This window comes from Tribolium madens, unplaced genomic scaffold (assembly GCF_015345945.1).
Source record: "Tribolium madens isolate multiple individuals breed KSU strain unplaced genomic scaffold, Tmad_KSU_1.1 Scaffold_97;HRSCAF=244;Tcas5.2_LG3a, whole genome shotgun sequence".
In the NCBI taxonomy this organism is placed as follows: domain Eukaryota; kingdom Metazoa; phylum Arthropoda; class Insecta; order Coleoptera; family Tenebrionidae; genus Tribolium; species Tribolium madens.
Window position 1 is genome coordinate 7,852,907 of NW_025401069.1, and position 19,371 is coordinate 7,872,277.

The following is a 19,371-nucleotide window of genomic DNA, read 5'->3' on the forward strand; positions in this document are numbered from 1 at the left end:
TTTTGCCACACACACCTACACTGCATTTCATTATTTACCTCTTCTTATCTGTGTGAAAACAATGCCAGCCTTCAGGGCTAGACAAGGTTATCAGTATTGCCATTGAATTTTAATGAGAGCTACCCTTGAAGTGCACCACCTTAGGTGGGGAATTATCCCTACTTGCTAATAACACGTATATGTCACACATATAAAAAAAAACATTTGCTCCTCATTAATCATAATTCAATTAGTCTTAACTAACTATAGGTTAATTTAATAAAAACTAGGAAAAACGTGATTAACCCAGAGGAATCCTATGTACAGTTGAGTGTCTAAGTGATTCCAAAATTTTTGGTTTCTGAAAAATTAGTCGCAATTCAAAATGCAAATCGAGTGCTTAGTGATAATTATGTTAATATGTGGAATAAATGCATTTAATAATTGTAAGTATATTATAATATGTGTCCCGGTGTTCTAGTTAAAACTGTGTGAAGGTTTTCGAAATAATCTTCTTTATAATGAAACGCACTTCTAAGACCAAGCTTTTGCAGTTGCTGATGTCAATTGTGGTCATAAGCCTACAAGAAGGGAAGGAAAAATTGTAGGAGGCACTACTGCCGATAAGGGCGAATTCCCTTGGTTGGTGTCAATAACAAGAAGAGGCGGCCACTTTTGTGGAGGAACTCTAATCAGTAACAGATTTATTCTCACAGCCGGTCATTGTCTTTGCACGTGAGTGTTTTTAATTACATTGCCATATCTGCATTGCCATTTGATACGTTTCAGTGGAATCGGAACGGATACTGTCAAACCTACCCATATTAAAGTAACCATTGCACAGCATGACTTGACAAATAAATCTAGCGATGCCTACGAAATGACCTTAAAAGCCATATCGATTCATCCAGATTACACTTGTGGAAAAGTCAAAGACGATATAGCCATTCTAGAGCTTGATAACAAACTTGTATGGTCTGACTCTGTATCGCCAGCATGCTTAGCAGCCTCTTCTCATGAAGATGACTACAAACCCATTGATAATCTCCCAGCTGTGGTTGCAGGTTGGGGATGGACAAACGAAGACAGCTCCAAAGGAGGACGTGCTAAAGTCCTACAAAAAGCTAAAGTTAATGTCATCGAAACGGAAAAGTGTAGACAATGGTTTCAATCACAAGGAAAGAAGACCAAAATTCAAAACACACAAATTTGTGCTGGGCATGAACAAGGAGGAATTGATGCTTGTTGGGTAAAATATTAATCTCAGAAAGGGTATTATTTATTTATTTTTTATTTTTTGATCAGGCTGATAGTGGAGGCCCATTGATGATTGAAACTGGGACAGTAGACCAAATGATGGTTGTTGGAGTTGTTTCAACGGGAATTGGTTGCGCTAGACCATTTTTACCAGGACTGTACACTAGAATTTCGGAATATATTCCCTGGGTCAGAGAGATTGTGAACAAATAATAAGTCTTAAGGAAAAGTGCCGATAATACTTGCCATACTAACTTGCCAAAAATTATTTATTTATTTATTGTTGCATATTTATAAAAATTATTTATTTATTTATTTATTTTATACCATGTATAACGCCAAATATATAAATGGAAATTAAGACGTTTATATAATGACCTACGATTTAGAAGACATACTAAAAACGGGGCTAACATTTTGCTTCTTTTAAAGTGACCATGAATTTGATTTTTGCGAATTTCAAAAGAGGTAGAAAGCAGAAAGTGCGATCATATCTGACACTAATTATTGCAGTTTAAATGTTTGAGTTTGATAGCTAAAGTTTACGTTTGGTTAGTTTGTCATAAAATTACCTAATTTTGTAGTATAATGCCCGTGTTTACAAATAGACATACACGTGGAAATTGTGCTAAAGTACGGTGACTCTTGAAACGTTTTAATTTATGTCATAACACTTTACCTATTTTGTTTTATTTTATTGTGGTAATAAACCAGTAAAATACGCTTTTTCAGTGAACCATATGTGAATTTATCGACTTTACAAAACAACAAATTACAACAAAGTGACGGTTTTAGTTACAGTTAAGCAACAAAGATGATGCTATTACTCATGTGAGAATATGCAGATATTTGATCCCACGTAAGGAAAGTAATAAACGAGGCGAAGTTGTAAAATGTACTTAAACCTTGATCTAGTAATTTCATGAGCATCTTTTGTAAAATAGTTACGACAATGTATTTCTTTAAGTTAACTGACGTCAAACTAACGCTCACTGTAATACCTACCTCTGACAGTCATCAATCATATCTTATCATGTCATATGATCGAACATTGATGGTTTGTCAGGTGTGTTTGGGGTCACCGCCTCTTCAAACTTCTTGTTTGTAACATAGGTGTTTTATTGCGTGTAATAAGTAGTTAAATATGTTATAAAAACATTAACTTTTATTAACTGGTTATAATCTAGTGACTCGTAAAAATTAACAATCCAGTGAAAATATCTGTTCTAATTTTCTGAGTATAAAATTTTAAAATTAATTGAAAATAAATTATTTATAAAGTTTATTTGTTTTATAGGTATTTCTTAAATGAGTCAATTCCAGATTTTTTATTTTAGGATGTTATAGTATGATGGTGTAAGAGCCATTATGCGGTAACAAACCATTATTTCTTAAGAGATGTAATCATACAATTTGTACTAATTCTGGAACTTAATTATATCTTCGAGATATAAGCATCAAGCATCTGATTTATGTCCGTTTGAGCTTCCTTTTTTTAGTCATTTTAAATTCACACTATTGTTAAAACCGTAATGACAAGAATACTAAAATTTAATTGTTGGTTATACAAACAAACATCTCTTATGTGTGTAGTTTTAATATAAAAATAAAAAAATATGCAAAGAATTTTAGAACTCGCGCTTCAGAAAAAATGTCAAGTGCCGGCAACTAAAAGGTGAAAATTGAATAATAACTAAACTTTAAAATCTTTTAGTGTTGGTAGGGTAAAGGTGGTAAAAGCCGTTTTTGTGTCATAATAAAAAATATTGATATAGTTTTTTAAACATCACATAACAATCACTGTTATATTCGATGGCTAATAAATGCAAATTTGAAATTGTAGTACGTAAATCCCAAAGTAAATCCACAATATCAATATAAAAACAAATTGAAACTAATTTTAAATCGTTATAAATAATATACTTTTGCACAGTTAATTTTTTTCTTATTGGTCTGAACGTAGGTACAAATTGTTATATGAGTATTATTGAAATATCTTCGTCCCACTTTCCCACAGTTCTTTGTTGTATATTTTGTTACATATATTTATCTAAAATTATACATGGAAAGAAACTAAAAGAACTTTGCTGATAGGATAAAGTTTAGGGAAAGTATAAAAAGATTAAAAAGTACTGTGGATCCTGACAATGTATTGCGAATGTTATGATCGGAAAAAATAATAGAAACTCATTATGATTATTTAATATTCATAAATTTTAACAATATACAATATGAGATGAACAGACATACAAGTTTATATTGACTGGACAATTCAACAGTATAATTTACAATGAGCATTCATTCATATCAACAACAATAAAGGTAAAAATATATAGGTATAGTTGTAAAACCAATTCTCAGAATTACAAGCACACTGAGAAAAACATTTTTTATAAAAGTTACGGTAGGTACATAATTAGAGAATTGACTGAAAATTATTTACAGTTACCTATAACGAACCAAAAACGCGACAATCGTGATATTAAATAAAAAATTAAAACACTGCACTATTATAATACACAGCAGATTGTATTAATATTAAAGGCACTTTTAAACATTTATTATTATTCTTATTACAATGGCAAAATGGAAGGTATTAGTTTCATATTTTTAATACATTATTACATATTTACATCTTTGATTAATTGGTTTAAACGGAAAGGTTACATTCCACCTATAAAAGTTCATAATAATCTATAAAAATGATTGTTTCTCGACTCTAACAATTTTATTAAAAAATTTATTTAGCAAATGATAACGCATTAAATATTTTTATCGTTCAGTGAAATTTATATTCATACCCCATTTGTCCGTTTGCTAATAAAAACTGAATTCAAAATGCTTCATGACGTTTCGAGATTAAAACACGGCCGTTTCGTTGTTTCTTATTTTCGTAATTATGATAACGCAACTACAACCGCATGGTTTGGGCCTCATTTTATAAATTTTACTGCATTTTTGATTTAAGATGTAATATTGCCTTGTTATTTTTGTTTATTAATTTTTGAAATTAATCACATTCAAAAAAGAACAGGTAAATTTAACAAAAAAATTCTTGATATAGGTACAAAATTTATTAACGTAACAAAGTTGTGTACAAATAAAGATAAAAGAATAAATAAAAAAAAAGAAAATGATAGTACAAGTACAACGCTACTATGAAATTTAAAAAGTAGTTACTCTCAAAATAAAAGACGATTCATGTACATAAGAAAACACTTTGGTTGTTGGATTGGACTAGTAAATAACATTTTTTAAATTATTAAAATCTTAACGGAAAAATATATACAAAAAGAACTTAAATTCTATAACTTAAAATAAAAATGTTAAGTAATATGTTTTCCAAAAAAGGCTTCATTACAAAAATAACAATAATTCTTTACATACAACGATCACATTAATTTTAAATAAACTGATTATCAGTTAGCAAGTTATTCGTTCGTTTTTATTTCATGACGAAATTATCTTTTAGTTAAATTATTGCTAAGCATAAGAAGATAATAATATTTTAAAATTAGAATTTATCACATTTTAATTTTGAGTATTAAAGTAAGTAATGCAATACAACAGCATATGAATAAATCTGCAAATAAATCAACGAAAAATTCTCTAAATACGAGTACCTAAATCTACAGTTGCACTATTATCTTCTTATGCACTTTTCTTCAGTACTGACAATAATTCAACATACAACAACTCTAGAACAACACTGTTAATTATTTATAAAGTTTCTTTTAAGTCAAAATTAGCAAAATACACTGTTAATTGATTATTTATGTCTTTATATTGCAGTGATATTATCATTCATTTGAAAATTCGTTCGAAAAGTTTATTAAAAATTCACAGTCTATAATAAACTCAATACATCGAGATTGAGTATCAGTCGCACTTTATTTTACAGGACATATAAAATATCCTCCTTGTCTCAGACAAGATGTCCTTCTTGTTCGTTAACACCATAACCGTTACCAAAACTGGTGAGTTCTCTCTTTTGAGCAAGAGTTTGAGCTTGAAGTATTTGAGGGTTTTGGCTGGTGTTATGCAAAACGTCGGGCGGCGGCACAGCTCCTCTTTGGTGGCGCAGAAGAGAACCGTTGGCCGGAAGGGGTGGCGTCACCGGGTTGTGCATATGACCCATATGGGGATGCGCCGGTATCGGGGGCGGATTTTGGAAATCCAAAGGCGGCGGGTATGACAAGTAGCGATCGGACATGTTGTAGTAGGAACCGTCAGCGGGGGGCGCCGGGGAGGGGGCGCTCACATACGACGATTTCGCTGAAATTTTAAAGCTCTTTCAAATTTGGGAACAAAAAGTAACAAAATATGTGCTGGAATATACTGAACTGGTTTGTCTTTCCAACGAAAATCCTGACGAAAAGAACAGTTTTAAAAATTTTAACAAAGTATTTCAAATTTTTAGTTGAAGTTGAAGAACAAACGATTGAATTGAATTTGTTTGCTGTATGCGGTAGATAACTTTTTTTGGTGGGGCTAAAAGCTACCAAATATTATAGGAGTAGGCTACAAGTATAATAAAATTATAGAAAGTTTCTTCATTCATGTAAAATAATGTTTAGAATTATTTTTAGTAATTTTTAAATACAAATCAGATGTAAAATGTTGAAAAAAGACTCATATTATATTTTTATTCAAAACCATTCACTTTCTCATAGCTTTAGTCACGTAACAGGATGTGTTAGTGTTCAATAGCAAGCAAGGCAGTTAGTTACCTGACATCGTGCCATGATAGGCAAGACTCTGATCATCTCTAGCTCTGTTCCTATCATGCATGTGATGCTGGTGGTGATGATGAGGATGAGGAAGAGTGTGAGTTTTGTGAGCCATGTTAGGTTGCATCTGAAGCTCATAACTGGGACACACTGGGTACGCACCTGGGTAGTCCTGCTGATCCATTAGATAAGTGCTCGTAGCTTGCTTGCGTCCTTCGTCCTGGTGAAAATATCCAAATATTACTACAATGCTCAATTTATTTCAACCACGTATGTCTTTCCCGATTTCTCTTTAATTACATACTTGGGTGAATAAAAAAAATGGAGCCCTAAATTACCATGGTTTGGATTATGCAATTACGCTTATCTTATTCCAGAGATACATTACATCGGTCGGGCCAAAGGCAAGTGCAGTAAATTTACCGATTCCCATTTGAACATTATTGCATTGCATTTATGAGACACTCGAATGATCTGAAGTGTTAGTTTTGCTTTGATTTTGTTTGCGAAAAATGTGCGACATTAATGTGACATTAAGCTCCATAGGATACGAAAAAACTACTCACAACATAATCATTGTTGCTTCCTTCGTTACTGTAAGTTTCACTTTTCTCACTAACCGAAGATAAAGTCTCCCCTGTGACGGTATCGTTGTAGCTGCTAGGCGCGTACATTTCGATGGTAGCAGATTTGCTTGTTTGATTACTTTGTTCTGTAAATCAAGAAAAATTGTATTTTTTGTTTCAGAAGTGAGGGAAGATAACAAATGTAAAAAAACACACCTCGTATTCTTTTAGCTCTTCGTTTTAGCATGCAACCGGCAACTAATCCGATGTTGACAATCAAAAGGAAAATACCAATAACAGAAACACTAATAATAACAATTCTGGGTAGGTCTTGCTTTTCCAGCAAATCTTCTGGGATAATTTTCTCAATGTGGTCGCTGTACACTAGATAGATAGAAATAAAAAAAATTAATTACCTGAAACACGTTTCTTGGATCTTCTATGTAAACAACAGCCAATAAGCAAGACGTTCATTAGTATTAGTAAGGTGCCAACAATAGTGCCCACAATAACAAGAAACCCGGGAAAATTTCTTAAATTTTTCTCATCTAAGCTGGGTGATGAATAAGATGGAGGTACTTTGTCTATTGTTAGTTCGTTAATAAAGAATTGCATGAAACAACAAGATTGAATTAGTGCGAGAAAATACAGAAAAAGCAAAAGTTTAAAAATATGACTTACTCGAAGTCCTGGCTGACAAAAGATCGGGCATATATTTGCTGTTTCCTAATTTATTCATCGCCATAATCGAGAACACGTATTGTGTGTTAATTTCCAAATCCCGTATCACAAAAGAAGTGGCATTATGTGGCACGACGTCCACATATTTATAGCCATCATCATTTACTTGTCTGTATCTAATGCGATAAGAGGCTTTCATGCCTCCATCAAAACCAGGTGTCCATCCTAATGTAACGGTATCATGAGTCACGTTTAATATTGTTAGCAGTGTAGGAGTATCTGGAGCAGAAGTTACTTCAAGTCTTGGCGAAGCTGTAGCAAATCCTAATTCGTTCCTCGCAACGCATTCGTAGTTGCCATAGTCCGAGGAAGTCACGTGTGTGATATACAGGACGGATTCCGATGTGAGCGCGTCGATCTAAATTTCCAATCAAGAACCCTCCTAAATCGTGAATATTTCAGACTCACCTGTCTATAAGTGGTGTAGTATTTGCCGGTGGTGTTGGCTGTGATGGGCGATCCCGATCTCGCCCATTTATACTTGGCCAAAGGAGACGCCTGACTCCGGCAAATAACTCTCCCTGTGTCACCCGCATCACTTGCAAATTTAAGAAGGGTAGGATGCTGATCAATTTCGGGTTTATCTGTATTTGCAATTTGTTATTTTGTGTGATTTATCTCCAAACCGACTTACGTTTGACTATGAGCATCACTTCTTTCGTCGTGACATTTCCCACGCCGTTGTTGACGATGCATTGAAAGTTTCCCAAATCGTCTCTTGTAACATCAGTTATCCGCAGATACGACGTCCCATTTTTATCGTACATAACCGAGGTGCGAGCGTCAAAATCCGGAAAATCGTCCCTTTTCCACGTAATTGTATCATCAGAGAGCGGATTCCCGTCTGCTGTGCAAGAAAGCGTCGCATCCTCATTTGGATTCACTACGACATTTTCACTAGTCGCTACAATTGTCGCCGCGTCTGAAATTCGATTGGTTAGAAGTTGCCCTTTGAAACACACTTTATTTACATTGGACGGTGATATTAACTTGGGCTACTGAACTGCCCTGCGAGTTCAACGCTTCGCAAGAATAGGTCCCAGCATCGTGTCGGCCTAATCTCGTTATATTTAAAACCGGACCGTCGGAGATAATCCTCTCGATGCCCGAACTCGAAGACGATTGGATAATCGGGAGACCATCCTTTGTCCAGGTGTAGGCGATATTTGGGGGATTGCCATCTGCTTTTAACGTGATTATTAATGGCTCGCCTTCTATGCCGGTGACCGCTTCTTCGTTATCTTTGTCGAAGACGGGTTTATCTGAAAGGGGGGATTAATGCTGTCATAGTGATGCAAATTCTGACTTACATAAAACTTGAAGAGTGATAGCGTCATGGACCGAGCGTTGCAAAGCTTCATTAGTGGCTTGACATGTGTAAACAATGCCGTTGAGTTGTTCTGTGATGTTAAGTTTCAGTTCGATGCTAGAGACGGTGCCTCCGTGAAGACCGGGTTTTGTCGTATTGAGGAGACCTTGGACTGGGATGCCTTCACGCCACCAAGATAATTTTGCCGGAGGATTGCTCGAGCTAGAGTCACAAGTTAGAGTTGCTTGCTCGTTTGGTTTCAGTTCGAGCGGCTCTTTACGAATTTTTACGTGATCAGGTGGAACTGGAAGCAACAATATAACTCGGAACGAGAATCTAATAAAAGTACTTACAGTAAACATTCATTGTTATAGTTTCGAAGAGTGGGATTTCAGTAGCTGAGTTTGCTGCTTCGCACCGATACCGCGCCTCATTATCGGTTACATTTGTCAGAATTGTTATTTCTGCAGTTACTGACTTGTCCGTGGTCTTTAAGACTGAATTGATTTTTTTATCGTTCTTGTACCATGTTAGGGTGGCTAGTGGATTGCCCCCGGACGAGGTACATGAGATTTTTTGAACGGTTCCGGCCGGGATGTACGACCCTTCAGTGTATCCGTGAATAAAAGGCGCACTTGGTGGATCTGCGATAAATTTTTGTTGGTCCGGAAATGGAATTCGGAAGCAACTTACATAAAACATTGATAGTATGAGTCGAGACAACATTTTCTGTTAATTGCATGTTCAGCCCGTGACAAATCACAACCAAACTTCTCCGATTCGGTTCAACAACGGCTGTGATGTTTGAAGTTGTGATCCAGCCTCCTTCTGGGGAAACGACCGTCCTGGAGGTGGCATTTCTAACCTGTCTGCCGGCCACCATCCATTTAATTTCAGCAGGCGGATTCGAGTTTGCGGTTGTGCAAGTGAGAGGTACGGGATCGCCAACCCTGGCTTCCGTTGGCCCTGATATGGTGACATGTGCTGGTGAGACTACAAAAAAGTAATGAATAGAAGTCGGGGCGATATTTTGAATTAATTACAAAGCACGGTCATATCAACTTCGGCTTTGAGGGGCGATTTCGACATGATGTTGCTCGCTTCGCATTTGTAGCGAGCCTTGTTGTCGCTGGCGTCAGCTGTGAAAGTGTAGACGTTTTCGGATACTCGTCCGGCAGTTCTGTAAGCCATCCGAATTTGCTCGCCATTTTTGTACCAGATTAATTGGGCTGGGGGATTGCCGCCCCGACTTCTGCAAACTAGTTCCACAGTTTGGCCCCTGCGGATGGTTTCACCTTCCGTGTAGCCTTCGATGTAGGGCGGGCCAGGCGGATCTGCAATCGGGCGATAATTGAAGACTACCGTGGGATAAAAAGTGAATCTGCTTACAGAAGACGCTCAATTGTACTGTTGTTCTTAACGGTATGTCTGAGGATAAAGCTTCGTGTCTTGCCTCGCACGTGTATTCCGCATAATCATCTTCAGCTGTTGGTTTCAAAGATATACGAGAGTGCGTGTCGTATCTGGTAACCCTTTTATCGCCGTTTTTACCAGGAACCTCAATTATTTGATCGTCGCGATCAGCTGCAAAAAACCTTATCATGCTTAAACTAATCACATTTACAAGACGGTTTTGGCAAATTGTGACCTGTCTTAAATAGAAATTTTATTATAAAATTATAATAAAAATCTGTTTTAAGAGACTTATCCGGTAAATAAATTTACACGAATATGTAAATTACAAAACAGTAAAAATTCCTTTCAGATTTGACTACATATGAAAAATTATTGAATTGTCAAGATTAAAAAGGGGAGATGTGAAGAAGTAAAACCTGCACTGAAATCATTATTCTCAAATGATTTTTAAAATAAAGATTTAGATTTAAGAAACTACTTGTATTTTGAAGTCATGCTTCTTCATTCTTTGGACGGGAAAACGGTAAATGTTCCTCATTGCAGATCAAGAAAACAGTATACCTGAAAAAAGTTCGGAAAACGCTCTTTTGGAATAAGGATTATTATCTACAATGTGAAAAAACAATAACAGGAACATATTGTTTCTATTATTTAATATTGTTTTGTGAAACAAATTGTTAGTTAGGTTGCAGAAATTTGTTTTCACTTTCCAGAATTAGCAAAGAATTTACGAACATTTTTGTAAATGGCGAAATATTATAATGCCTAGCAATAATTTTAAATAAACGGACGAAATTAAATGGAGATTATGTCGAATAAATTGGGTTTTGTTTTGAGATAAATACGTATTTGTTTTGTCAGGCCAGGAATTTACCAAAACCTGTCGGATTGTCAGTACTTACGTATATTTAGTTCAACGTTCCCTCTGTACCAAACGATTTTGGCTGCCGGTTTAGCATTTCTAACTCTGCATTCAAGATGAAACTCTTGATTTTCTTTTATTTCAATCTTGGAATTATGCCGATGGTCTAAAATTTCGACGGACGAAGGAGGCGCTGAAAAGAATGAAAATGTAATTTTTCTCCACCACGCGCGGAAGTATGCATGAACAAATTGTTTACATTGCGATAAATTTAACCCTCCCAGTTTGAAAATCCAACATCAATTTCATTCCTACCACTCCATATGATAAAATGGCTATATAAAAGATCTTCACGTCTCTTTTATTTGCGGTTCATCGGCACGAATATAAAAGTAATTCGCCAGTATATCGTTGAGGCGTAGTCGAGTCTTTGTGTGAGAAACAACCCTGTTCCAATTCAAATCTAATAATCTCTTTATCACGACAGGCCATGACCTCGTGTCACTAGCACCAGCTGAATCTCTTAGTCTATCACCGCAACTAATAACGAACTCTCGTTGCGTATTACACGCACGTCCCTCCTGGTCGTCCCTCTTAATCCACGACGGCCAAGGAAGAGACAAAGCAGCCTTATGTAAAGACAATGCGAGATGTGTAAACTAATATAGTGGACGATTTGAGATTTGGCGCACGTAACGCCGGCCTTTCGGTTATGCTATATCGACAAAGACGCCCAACACAAATATTGGTTCTAAACAGAGCCCGAGAATCTCCGGTTTGAAATTAAGGCACACACGAACTCCGGTTGCGCTCCGGCGGCCCCGGATGCTGCCACAACCTCTATTACAGAGCGCCGCAAGTGACATCGATCAGAATCTGAGAAAGCTAAATACGCTCAAAAATTCACGCACAAAAGACGACCTTAAAACAACAACAGAGAAACAATCCAGACGCTATTAAATTGCGTCCATATATCTACAAGACTAGTTGCCTCAATCCGACAATAAAACGAAATTTTTTAAACACATTCCAGTCCCTTGCGAATAACTTGAACACAGAAAATTGACCTACTGAGTCTTAATGAAAGTAATTGGAAACAAAATTGACTTTATTGCCTTACCGCAAATTAGTTTAAACGGCGCTAAAAGTGTAATCACTTCGTTATATAAGTATTTCTGAAAAAACTCTGAGGAAGGGATAAGACGTCTAAAATCTAAACTTCGCCTACTCCAGAGTGTTTACACAAATTTAATTTGCATTAATAGTGAGTTTCGCGCTGCTAGAATTTTTATTTGTTTCCAGTAGAACTTCACGTTTGATCCCTTGAAAGAGTGACACTCTTAACGTACCAATTTGCTTCCACTGGAGTTTCAACTCCTTTTGAATTCGGAAAGCGTACAAAACAGAATTACGAACTGCAGCACTAGTGTGAGTTTGGGCTTACTTTTTACTTTTTTACACATAATTCGTTTGGTATATAACTTAATTTTCTAGCGTTGTGTCATTTACTCTTAATCGCATCTACAGCTTTTTCCTAGGAGAGAAAATCATACGACAAACTAAACTGTCGCAATTGAATGTGGAAATTATAATCAATACTCGTATTAATGCTTTTGGCGAATTTTAGATTATTTCTCTTACAGCAAATATATACTTTAACAATCATGTAATGGAAATTGACCGATCCCATTCATTATCTATTCATCTATATATACACTTGAATTGGTAAAATAGAACGTTCTGATTAAATGTAAACTTGTTGCCATAAGTAATTATTTTCATGTGATGTTAACCCACAAACCAAAAATAACCAAAGCCATAGCAGAGATTTTTCAAAAAATAATGATCTTTTGATACCCAAAACTTAACTGTAGTAGGTATCATTTTTTTATTTTTCTCACAAATTAACCCCACAACTTGTAGGAAAAGAAGTAAGTGAAAGTTGATTTATATCAAGTTTGAATCACCTATAGATATATGTATGGAATTACTGTCGATTTCGAATAATGTCCATACTTTAATCTACTTTATTTATTATGAAAAGTGTCAATCAAATAGAGTTGCTTTTATTTATAGAGTTTAAAAGTTCAGTTGGCATAGTAAGTGAGTCATGTGGTGAAACATAATAATCGAACTTAGAAATTGAACGATAATCCTGTGTAGCACCTGCCACTCTTACTGAAATTTGCAGCTTCTTGTTCAAATTTATTACATTAACATTCCTAGCTGCGAGTTTCAGCAGAATTAACTTTGCATTATTAATAAATGAAATGGTGATCTGTCACCTTGCACTAGTAAATCTGTGGTACACAAAGTTAGGATAAGTACTGTCACTCACTGTGCAGATTCGCCTCTATAATTAGATTACGGCTATGTAACATAAACAATTTAATTGAATAACACAATGTGCATTCCTGCACAAATAAAGCAAATCGCACAATAATTGCTTGGTTCAATTGATAAATAGTTAAAGGTATTTTATAATAAAATTGTTTTTCCCGGGCTATGCAATCAAACAAACATTTGCAGTTTCTTTGAATAAAGTTTTATTATTGATACAGTACATGATAAACAGTAAATAACTTTTCCACAAATCACTTGAATGGATCGATAGTCGCTGCCCCGGGCCCGGCGTCCATTTTGCAATAAAAATAAGCATGATTTAATTGGAGCAAGCTTCAGTAATTCGCAAATGGGGCTGCAATGATTTAGCGTTGTCTGTCGGATATGGGAACGCGACCCTAGCGTTTATAAATTCCGTCGATTTCCTCCTTGTGTCGATATGAAATAGAAAATGGGCCGGAACGGCGCGCATCTGGAATGCATTTAGTTCAGGAATGGCTTGTTATGGCTAATAAAGAGGACGGCGTGACATTACAGATGACCGAGAACGTGACTGAAGCTCTGGCCCGGAGCCAAGCACCGGACTTTAGGGATCTCTCCGGACTCATCAAATGGAATTACTAATATGCCTCGCGCTCTCTGTGACTGGAGAAAACACACCAACAGGAATTGCCACTTTCTATCGCTCGATGTTCCGGCCACGATCTTATTCAATCAATTATATTGCGTCGCCGAAAGGTCCATTTTTATCATCCTTTACTACTAAGTAGTCTTTTCGGCGTTGAATAACCCATCCTTTCGTGAAAAGGCAACTGTAAGGCGCAATGTGTTAATATTAAAGTTTGTTTTCCGTTATTTCGTTTTTCCCATATAAGCGTAAATCTTGAACTGTACTGATTTTACTTTATTTTGTACTTTATTTTAAACATAAACAACTTTTTACTTATAGCAAAAATGTCAGTCGGCAAATACTGTGTATACATATTTGAATTAATTATATATAAGATTTTCCTTTTATATTATTGAAAGCAAATGTTCATAAAACCCTCCGAGCTACAAAAATATTCTCAACAGTACGTCCTATATAGTAAAAAACTTCACACTTGAAATCTACAGTCAAAAAATTCAAAATGCAGAAAAAATCATCCGTGTGATAAATGTTTTAATTTAACGTAGATTATTAGATTAATTACAATTACATTTTAATTCAAATAATTATTAGTTATGTTTAAAAACATCTTCATTAAATAATAATAGTTTTTGAGTGAAAAACTTCCAAAAAGTATATATTTATATACTTAGACATTTTGTACATACTGTAGTTTCCATGCAACTTTTTAATGCAATTTTATTTAAATATTTAAAAACCACTACAATTCGATTATTAATAAAATTATATTTCTAGTGAAAATATTTCACCGCGAATAATAAGGTTTTGTTATGCGGTTGAGAAATTTAGAGGCAAGAGACTCCACTACTTCATGAAGAAAAAAGTGACAGATTTTTAAGAAAAAATTGCACTAGATATTATAAACTTAATATTATTTACATACATATTAATATATTATTTTTAACAAAAAATAAAATATTTTGACAAATTAGTAATTAATTTATGCATATAATTATGTTGTTTGCTGACAAATGTGACAGTAAAGGCGAAATTAATGTTGACATTTACTTAACAAAATGACAAGAAGCACTTAGTAACTTTGGGCACACTGCCAAAATCGACTTGATATTATAATAACATAATTTAATGCTGAATTTAACGTTGTCCATCAAATCTTTTTGCTAATAAACTGAAAATCATGTACCACTCTTAAAAAACCTAATTAATAAACCACTAAATTTATTTTTGTACCTATTATTCCATTATTTTGAGGATAAATGAACAAAATTGTCAAATCATAATTTGTATAAAATTTCCAAGATAATAATCATGAGGCACCGCCACGGTAAGCCAATTTCAGTTAATAAAACTCCTACATGAAAAAGAAAGACACATTAAATAGACGTCTCCGACTCTGAAAGATCAGCATCAGTTCACTGAACCTGGCAGCAAATCTCGAAGTAGGAAAGCAAGAACTAATTTATTCCTTTTACAGTTAGTATTAATCAGCGTTATATTTGTTCTATTTTCGATCGGAACTAGTCGATCGTATTTATGCTGCATACTCAAAGATACTCAAGCGGAACAAACTATTCACATACAACTTAGCAACATTACAGGTCTCTCCACAACTTTGGAAAAAACAGGAAAGCTCCCGTTACATCAAGCGCAAATTGAAAGCTAAAAGCACGGTTGAAAGTCTTAGCGTGGCGCAATATGTAATTTTCTTCAATTAGAATCATTCATAAAATGTTGAAGAGATAATAGGAAGATTACGAAGACTGCAAAGTGGAATATGATGGTCTCATAAGCGAAAACACTTGTCTATGACAAATGAAACGCTTATGGGAGCTTTAATTCCAATCAAACTTGGCTGAAATGCAGTCGTTACGAAAGTTATCTTAAAAGTTAATGTTTAGGTCGACGTTCCTCCGGGTATCGAGTTAAATTCCTCCTGGAATAAGGTAGCAAAGTATGAGCAATAACCGTGTCATAGACGGTGTAATAAGCAGTTTGCGACAGCATAACCTCAAATAATCATCTTTATGTTCGAAATAACCGTCAGAACACCCTGTGACGTTATTTTGTCACAGTTAGAAACGTACGACAAGCGAATAGTATTCTTCACGTTGCAAACGGGGCTGTTGCCACTTTCGCTAATTCGACCCCATCACCAAGAACCGACAGGTGTTCTAAAATACACCATTAAATTAAATTCAACGCAACCGGTCTCTTTAGCATCGGGCTTCCCTTTGATGTCCTTTCAAGTAAACTGTTGCACGATGTTTCGTTATAATAGAAACAATCTACGAGATTGTAAACCCCATTACCTATTTTTATATCCGCTTGATAGGGAACCAATTTTATAAGAGGACGTAAAGTGCGGTTCTGTGGAGGTAACAGTTGCAAATTTATGGGGTGTTTATTTAGGCTTTATGTCGAGGATAATCTGGACTTCATTAAACGGCCTTAAAATCTTAGTTGTTCGATTTAGAACTACAATTTGCACAAGTTCCTCATGACCGTTTAAATTCACTTGTATGGCAAAATTATGCATGTAGGCGGGTTATGAAATGAAATTAAGCGAAGTGGAGCTTCTTTTAACGAGAAAATTAAGGGTATTTCTATTCATACCAACAATACTCGAACGTCAGCGATGAGAATGGAAGCAAATTTGTTCGAAAGGCCGGCATTGAACCGATAAAATGGTTCTGTGGGGAAGCTTGTTATTGGAAATGAAGACAACATTGAACGGGTCGGGATTTTACTTATGCATCCTGAATGCAATGTCTACTTTAATTCCTCAATTAGTCAACAGATTTGGCATATAATGTTCAGGGACATTGTTCCATTGGTAGTGTCTCATAATGCCTATATAATAGTCTGGATAGTGAGGCTGATAATACCTGTACAAAGCCTGCAACTCCATTGTATTATCGTATGATCTGACGGCTGTGTTTACTACATGTGCTTACACCGACCCTTATATTGCATACCCATCTCCAGCATTAAATCAAAAGAAAATAGACCCCAAGGAAAAACAGACAACAGCAGCATTTCCCTTGTTCTCAAAACAATAAATCACATCCCAAAATTGGATTTCAACATTTTTCAAATAATTAACACTTGGTCTAGTCGTTTGCAGTCAACTTGAAGATTAAAATAAACTTAACTGAACTTACATAATGCCATCACTCTCTAAAACAACACCAGAGCAAAGCTGGCAGTTCCTAATCATAAACTCTTAAACTAACACGAAGCATCTTAATAGTTTCACAAATAAACGTCTTGACACTTCCACGAAGCTCCCCACTGAGCAACCCTATGAAGCGAGACAGTTCAGAAATCATAAATATTTAACTAATGCCACCGTATAAAATCTACAAATGCTTTTTATTCCTGTTATTATAAATTCAGCTGCTGCAATAAAAGCTGCTTTTGAAGAAGTTGAATTTTTATCTGGCGACCCAAATAGCCCATGCGAGTTATAATAAAATTCGAATTTAAAACTTTTGGAAGGAGTGTTGGAGCTTTTCTCTCATCTTTTTGGACATACATTTTTAATATTGTTTTGAATCAAAAAGGAGTGCTACAATTCTATAGAAGGAAACATGGATGGAGAATACAAATTTAATAGAAAAATACTCGTAAAATTAGACTTTTTTACTTAACCTTTTCAGAAATGCATCGATAGATTACACCCAGTTTGTAGGTGCAACTCTAAAATAAAACCATTGCTATTTTGTATATGACTTGTTTCTTAAACTTACTTACATACAGAATGTCCTACGAATAATAATGAGCCTGATTTTTTTAAAGCAACAAACATTACATTTCATAGATAACGTGGATATTAGTATATTTCGTTTTAATTAGTTAAACATAGTAATCGTAATTTTATTTTTGACAAATTTCTATCAGTAAAAATGAGTTTTAGAAAGTCCGTTTATGTGGATATCGCGCTGAATAGAAACGTGCAGTCTGCGAAGCGTTTTTCAAATATTCTTCATAAATGAGAATCTTGTTGGTCTTTTCGGCAACATGTTAATAATTCTCACAAAATTAAAGTTGAAGTGTGTTGTTTGGTCACTGTGTTTAATTTATTAAAACTAAATATTTTAATATCCACGTTATCTTTGATATGTAATGTTGGTTGCTTCAAAAAAATTTTCATTATTACTTGTGGAACGTTTTTCTGATGAGTAATCTTTGTTACATAGTTTTCAATTTGGCTTGAATAATAATAATTTAATTAGAAAACTTCGCCAACTGGAGAGTTGAGTATGTTTTTAAAATTTTAAAATAACTATGACATAAAATTAGTCTATTGTACTTCATATAATAGTGCATCGGTGGATGAACGTCATAAATCTGCAATCCATTCTGACGAATTTATAGCAGATTTGATTATGTTTGATGCTGAACGAATAAGCAATTCAGGCAAATAATTACGGCCCGTGTGGTAGGTGCATAAATTTAATTATCCAGTTTATAATCAATTTAACTAACTAGCTCTATTTAGGAATGGAATAAAAATGTTTTATAACCGTGATTTCAGTTAACAAACGTCGTTCGTGTAAAGCTTCCCACTTCTACCACTCTTTAAACAGTGGAGCAACATATTTAATCGTTTTAATCTCATGTTTCAACTTTATTGTCAACATTTTGAAGCACACATTCGCAAACACTAAAAATGCTGCTCGTCTTTTTTCTATTTCATTGGATTAAATTTAGTAAATTGCCATTGGCGACATGAAAGCATTATTGCAACAGACGTCTTTCATTCCGTAAAAGCTCGTTTTATAGCCGAGCTAAACTAAACACCGGTTGGTGAACTTATGTCGCGACTGCAAATACTCGACTTGAAAAGCCGCGGACGAAACTTTGCACGGAAAATATCGCTCCCAGTAACAAACTTCGGGAAAAAATTACTTTATTTTGTTCTTTGCACGTTAAATACGTATTATTATGAAAATGATACTTAATTGCAGAGACATACATTTGTTCAGAAGCAGGATATTTTTGTCGCAACAGAATTTCAAATTAAGCGCTTTAGGGGCACAGTCAATTGAAGCAAATGGATAATTGTTTTGTGTGTAACTTTTGTTGGTGTTTTTTTTTTACTTTTAAAACACAATTTGTATACCCTTTTCGCTCCAGTTACACCACAAACCTAAATTTGGAAATGTATTAAAAAGGCACAAACTTTGAAGTTTTGCTCCCCCTGGACAAAAACATCAATGGATTAGACTATCATGTTTAAGTTTGACAGTTCCGATAATTAATTAATTTCGTATTTACATAACAGTCTCGAAAATTTGGAGCTACTGTCGGAAGTTTTGTTGGAAACTCAAATAAACGACGAAATGCTTGGACTAGCTATCATGCCGAATATTAAATTGGTCCAATGTAAATCTTTCAAATATCGTATTTAAAGTAAATAGTTTTTCGCGCATTACATAATTTTATTCATTTTAACGGACAAGTGGAACAATGTAAAATACTTTTCTTAGCGCTCAGACAGCGTGAGTTATTATAACAAATTTGCATTGGACTGT

General features: G+C 34.8%; 2 protein-coding genes across 5 annotated transcripts in view; one reads left to right on the plus strand and one right to left on the minus strand.

Moving 5' to 3' along the window:
- The first annotated feature begins 186 nt into the window (after nt 1-186).
- On the plus strand, nt 187-1,843 carry LOC123014264 (trypsin-1-like). Its single transcript, XM_044413288.1, has 4 exons — nt 187-425; nt 534-714; nt 769-1,228; nt 1,285-1,843. Exons 1-4 carry the CDS (start codon nt 365-367, stop codon nt 1,447-1,449), a joined length of 867 nt encoding a protein of 288 aa, XP_044269223.1. The 5' UTR covers nt 187-364; the 3' UTR covers nt 1,450-1,843.
- Nucleotides 1,844-3,499: 1,656 nt separating this feature from the next.
- Nucleotides 3,500-19,371, minus strand: part of LOC123014605 (nephrin) — a 135,794-nt gene continuing 119,922 nt past the window's right edge. For 2 of the 4 annotated variants that reach the window (XM_044413803.1, XM_044413805.1), the window contains 14 exons: nt 10,901-11,053; nt 9,972-10,166; nt 9,626-9,916; nt 9,276-9,575; nt 8,936-9,226; nt 8,584-8,886; nt 8,245-8,535; nt 7,908-8,195; nt 7,682-7,857; nt 7,214-7,631; nt 6,749-6,916; nt 6,533-6,678; nt 5,967-6,186; nt 3,502-5,511 (listed from right to left, as the gene is read on the minus strand). In XM_044413803.1, coding sequence (XP_044269738.1) covers nt 5,162-5,511; nt 5,967-6,186; nt 6,533-6,678; nt 6,749-6,916; nt 7,214-7,631; nt 7,682-7,857; nt 7,908-8,195; nt 8,245-8,535; nt 8,584-8,886; nt 8,936-9,226; nt 9,276-9,575; nt 9,626-9,916; nt 9,972-10,166; nt 10,901-11,053 — 3,590 coding nt within the window. In that variant the 3' untranslated portion in view covers nt 3,502-5,161. Of the gene's footprint in view, nt 5,512-5,966; nt 6,187-6,532; nt 6,679-6,748; nt 6,917-6,948; nt 7,117-7,213; nt 7,632-7,681; nt 7,858-7,907; nt 8,196-8,244; nt 8,536-8,583; nt 8,887-8,935; nt 9,227-9,275; nt 9,576-9,625; nt 9,917-9,971; nt 10,167-10,900; nt 11,054-19,371 lie in introns of all 4 variants that reach the window. The other 2 variants (XM_044413804.1, XM_044413806.1) reach the window with 2 other exon arrangements.

Excerpts from the sequence above, each read along its gene's own strand:
- LOC123014264 (XM_044413288.1), top strand. The coding sequence starts at position 365 with ATGCAAATCGAGTGCTTAGTGATAATTATGTTAATATGTGGAATAAAT. Across the intron at positions 426-533 it reads AATAAATGCATTTAATAATT|TTGCTGATGTCAATTGTGGT; the intron begins GTAAGTATATTA and ends AAGCTTTTGCAG. Across the intron at positions 1,229-1,284 it reads GAGGAATTGATGCTTGTTGG|GCTGATAGTGGAGGCCCATT; the intron begins GTAAAATATTAA and ends TTTTTTGATCAG.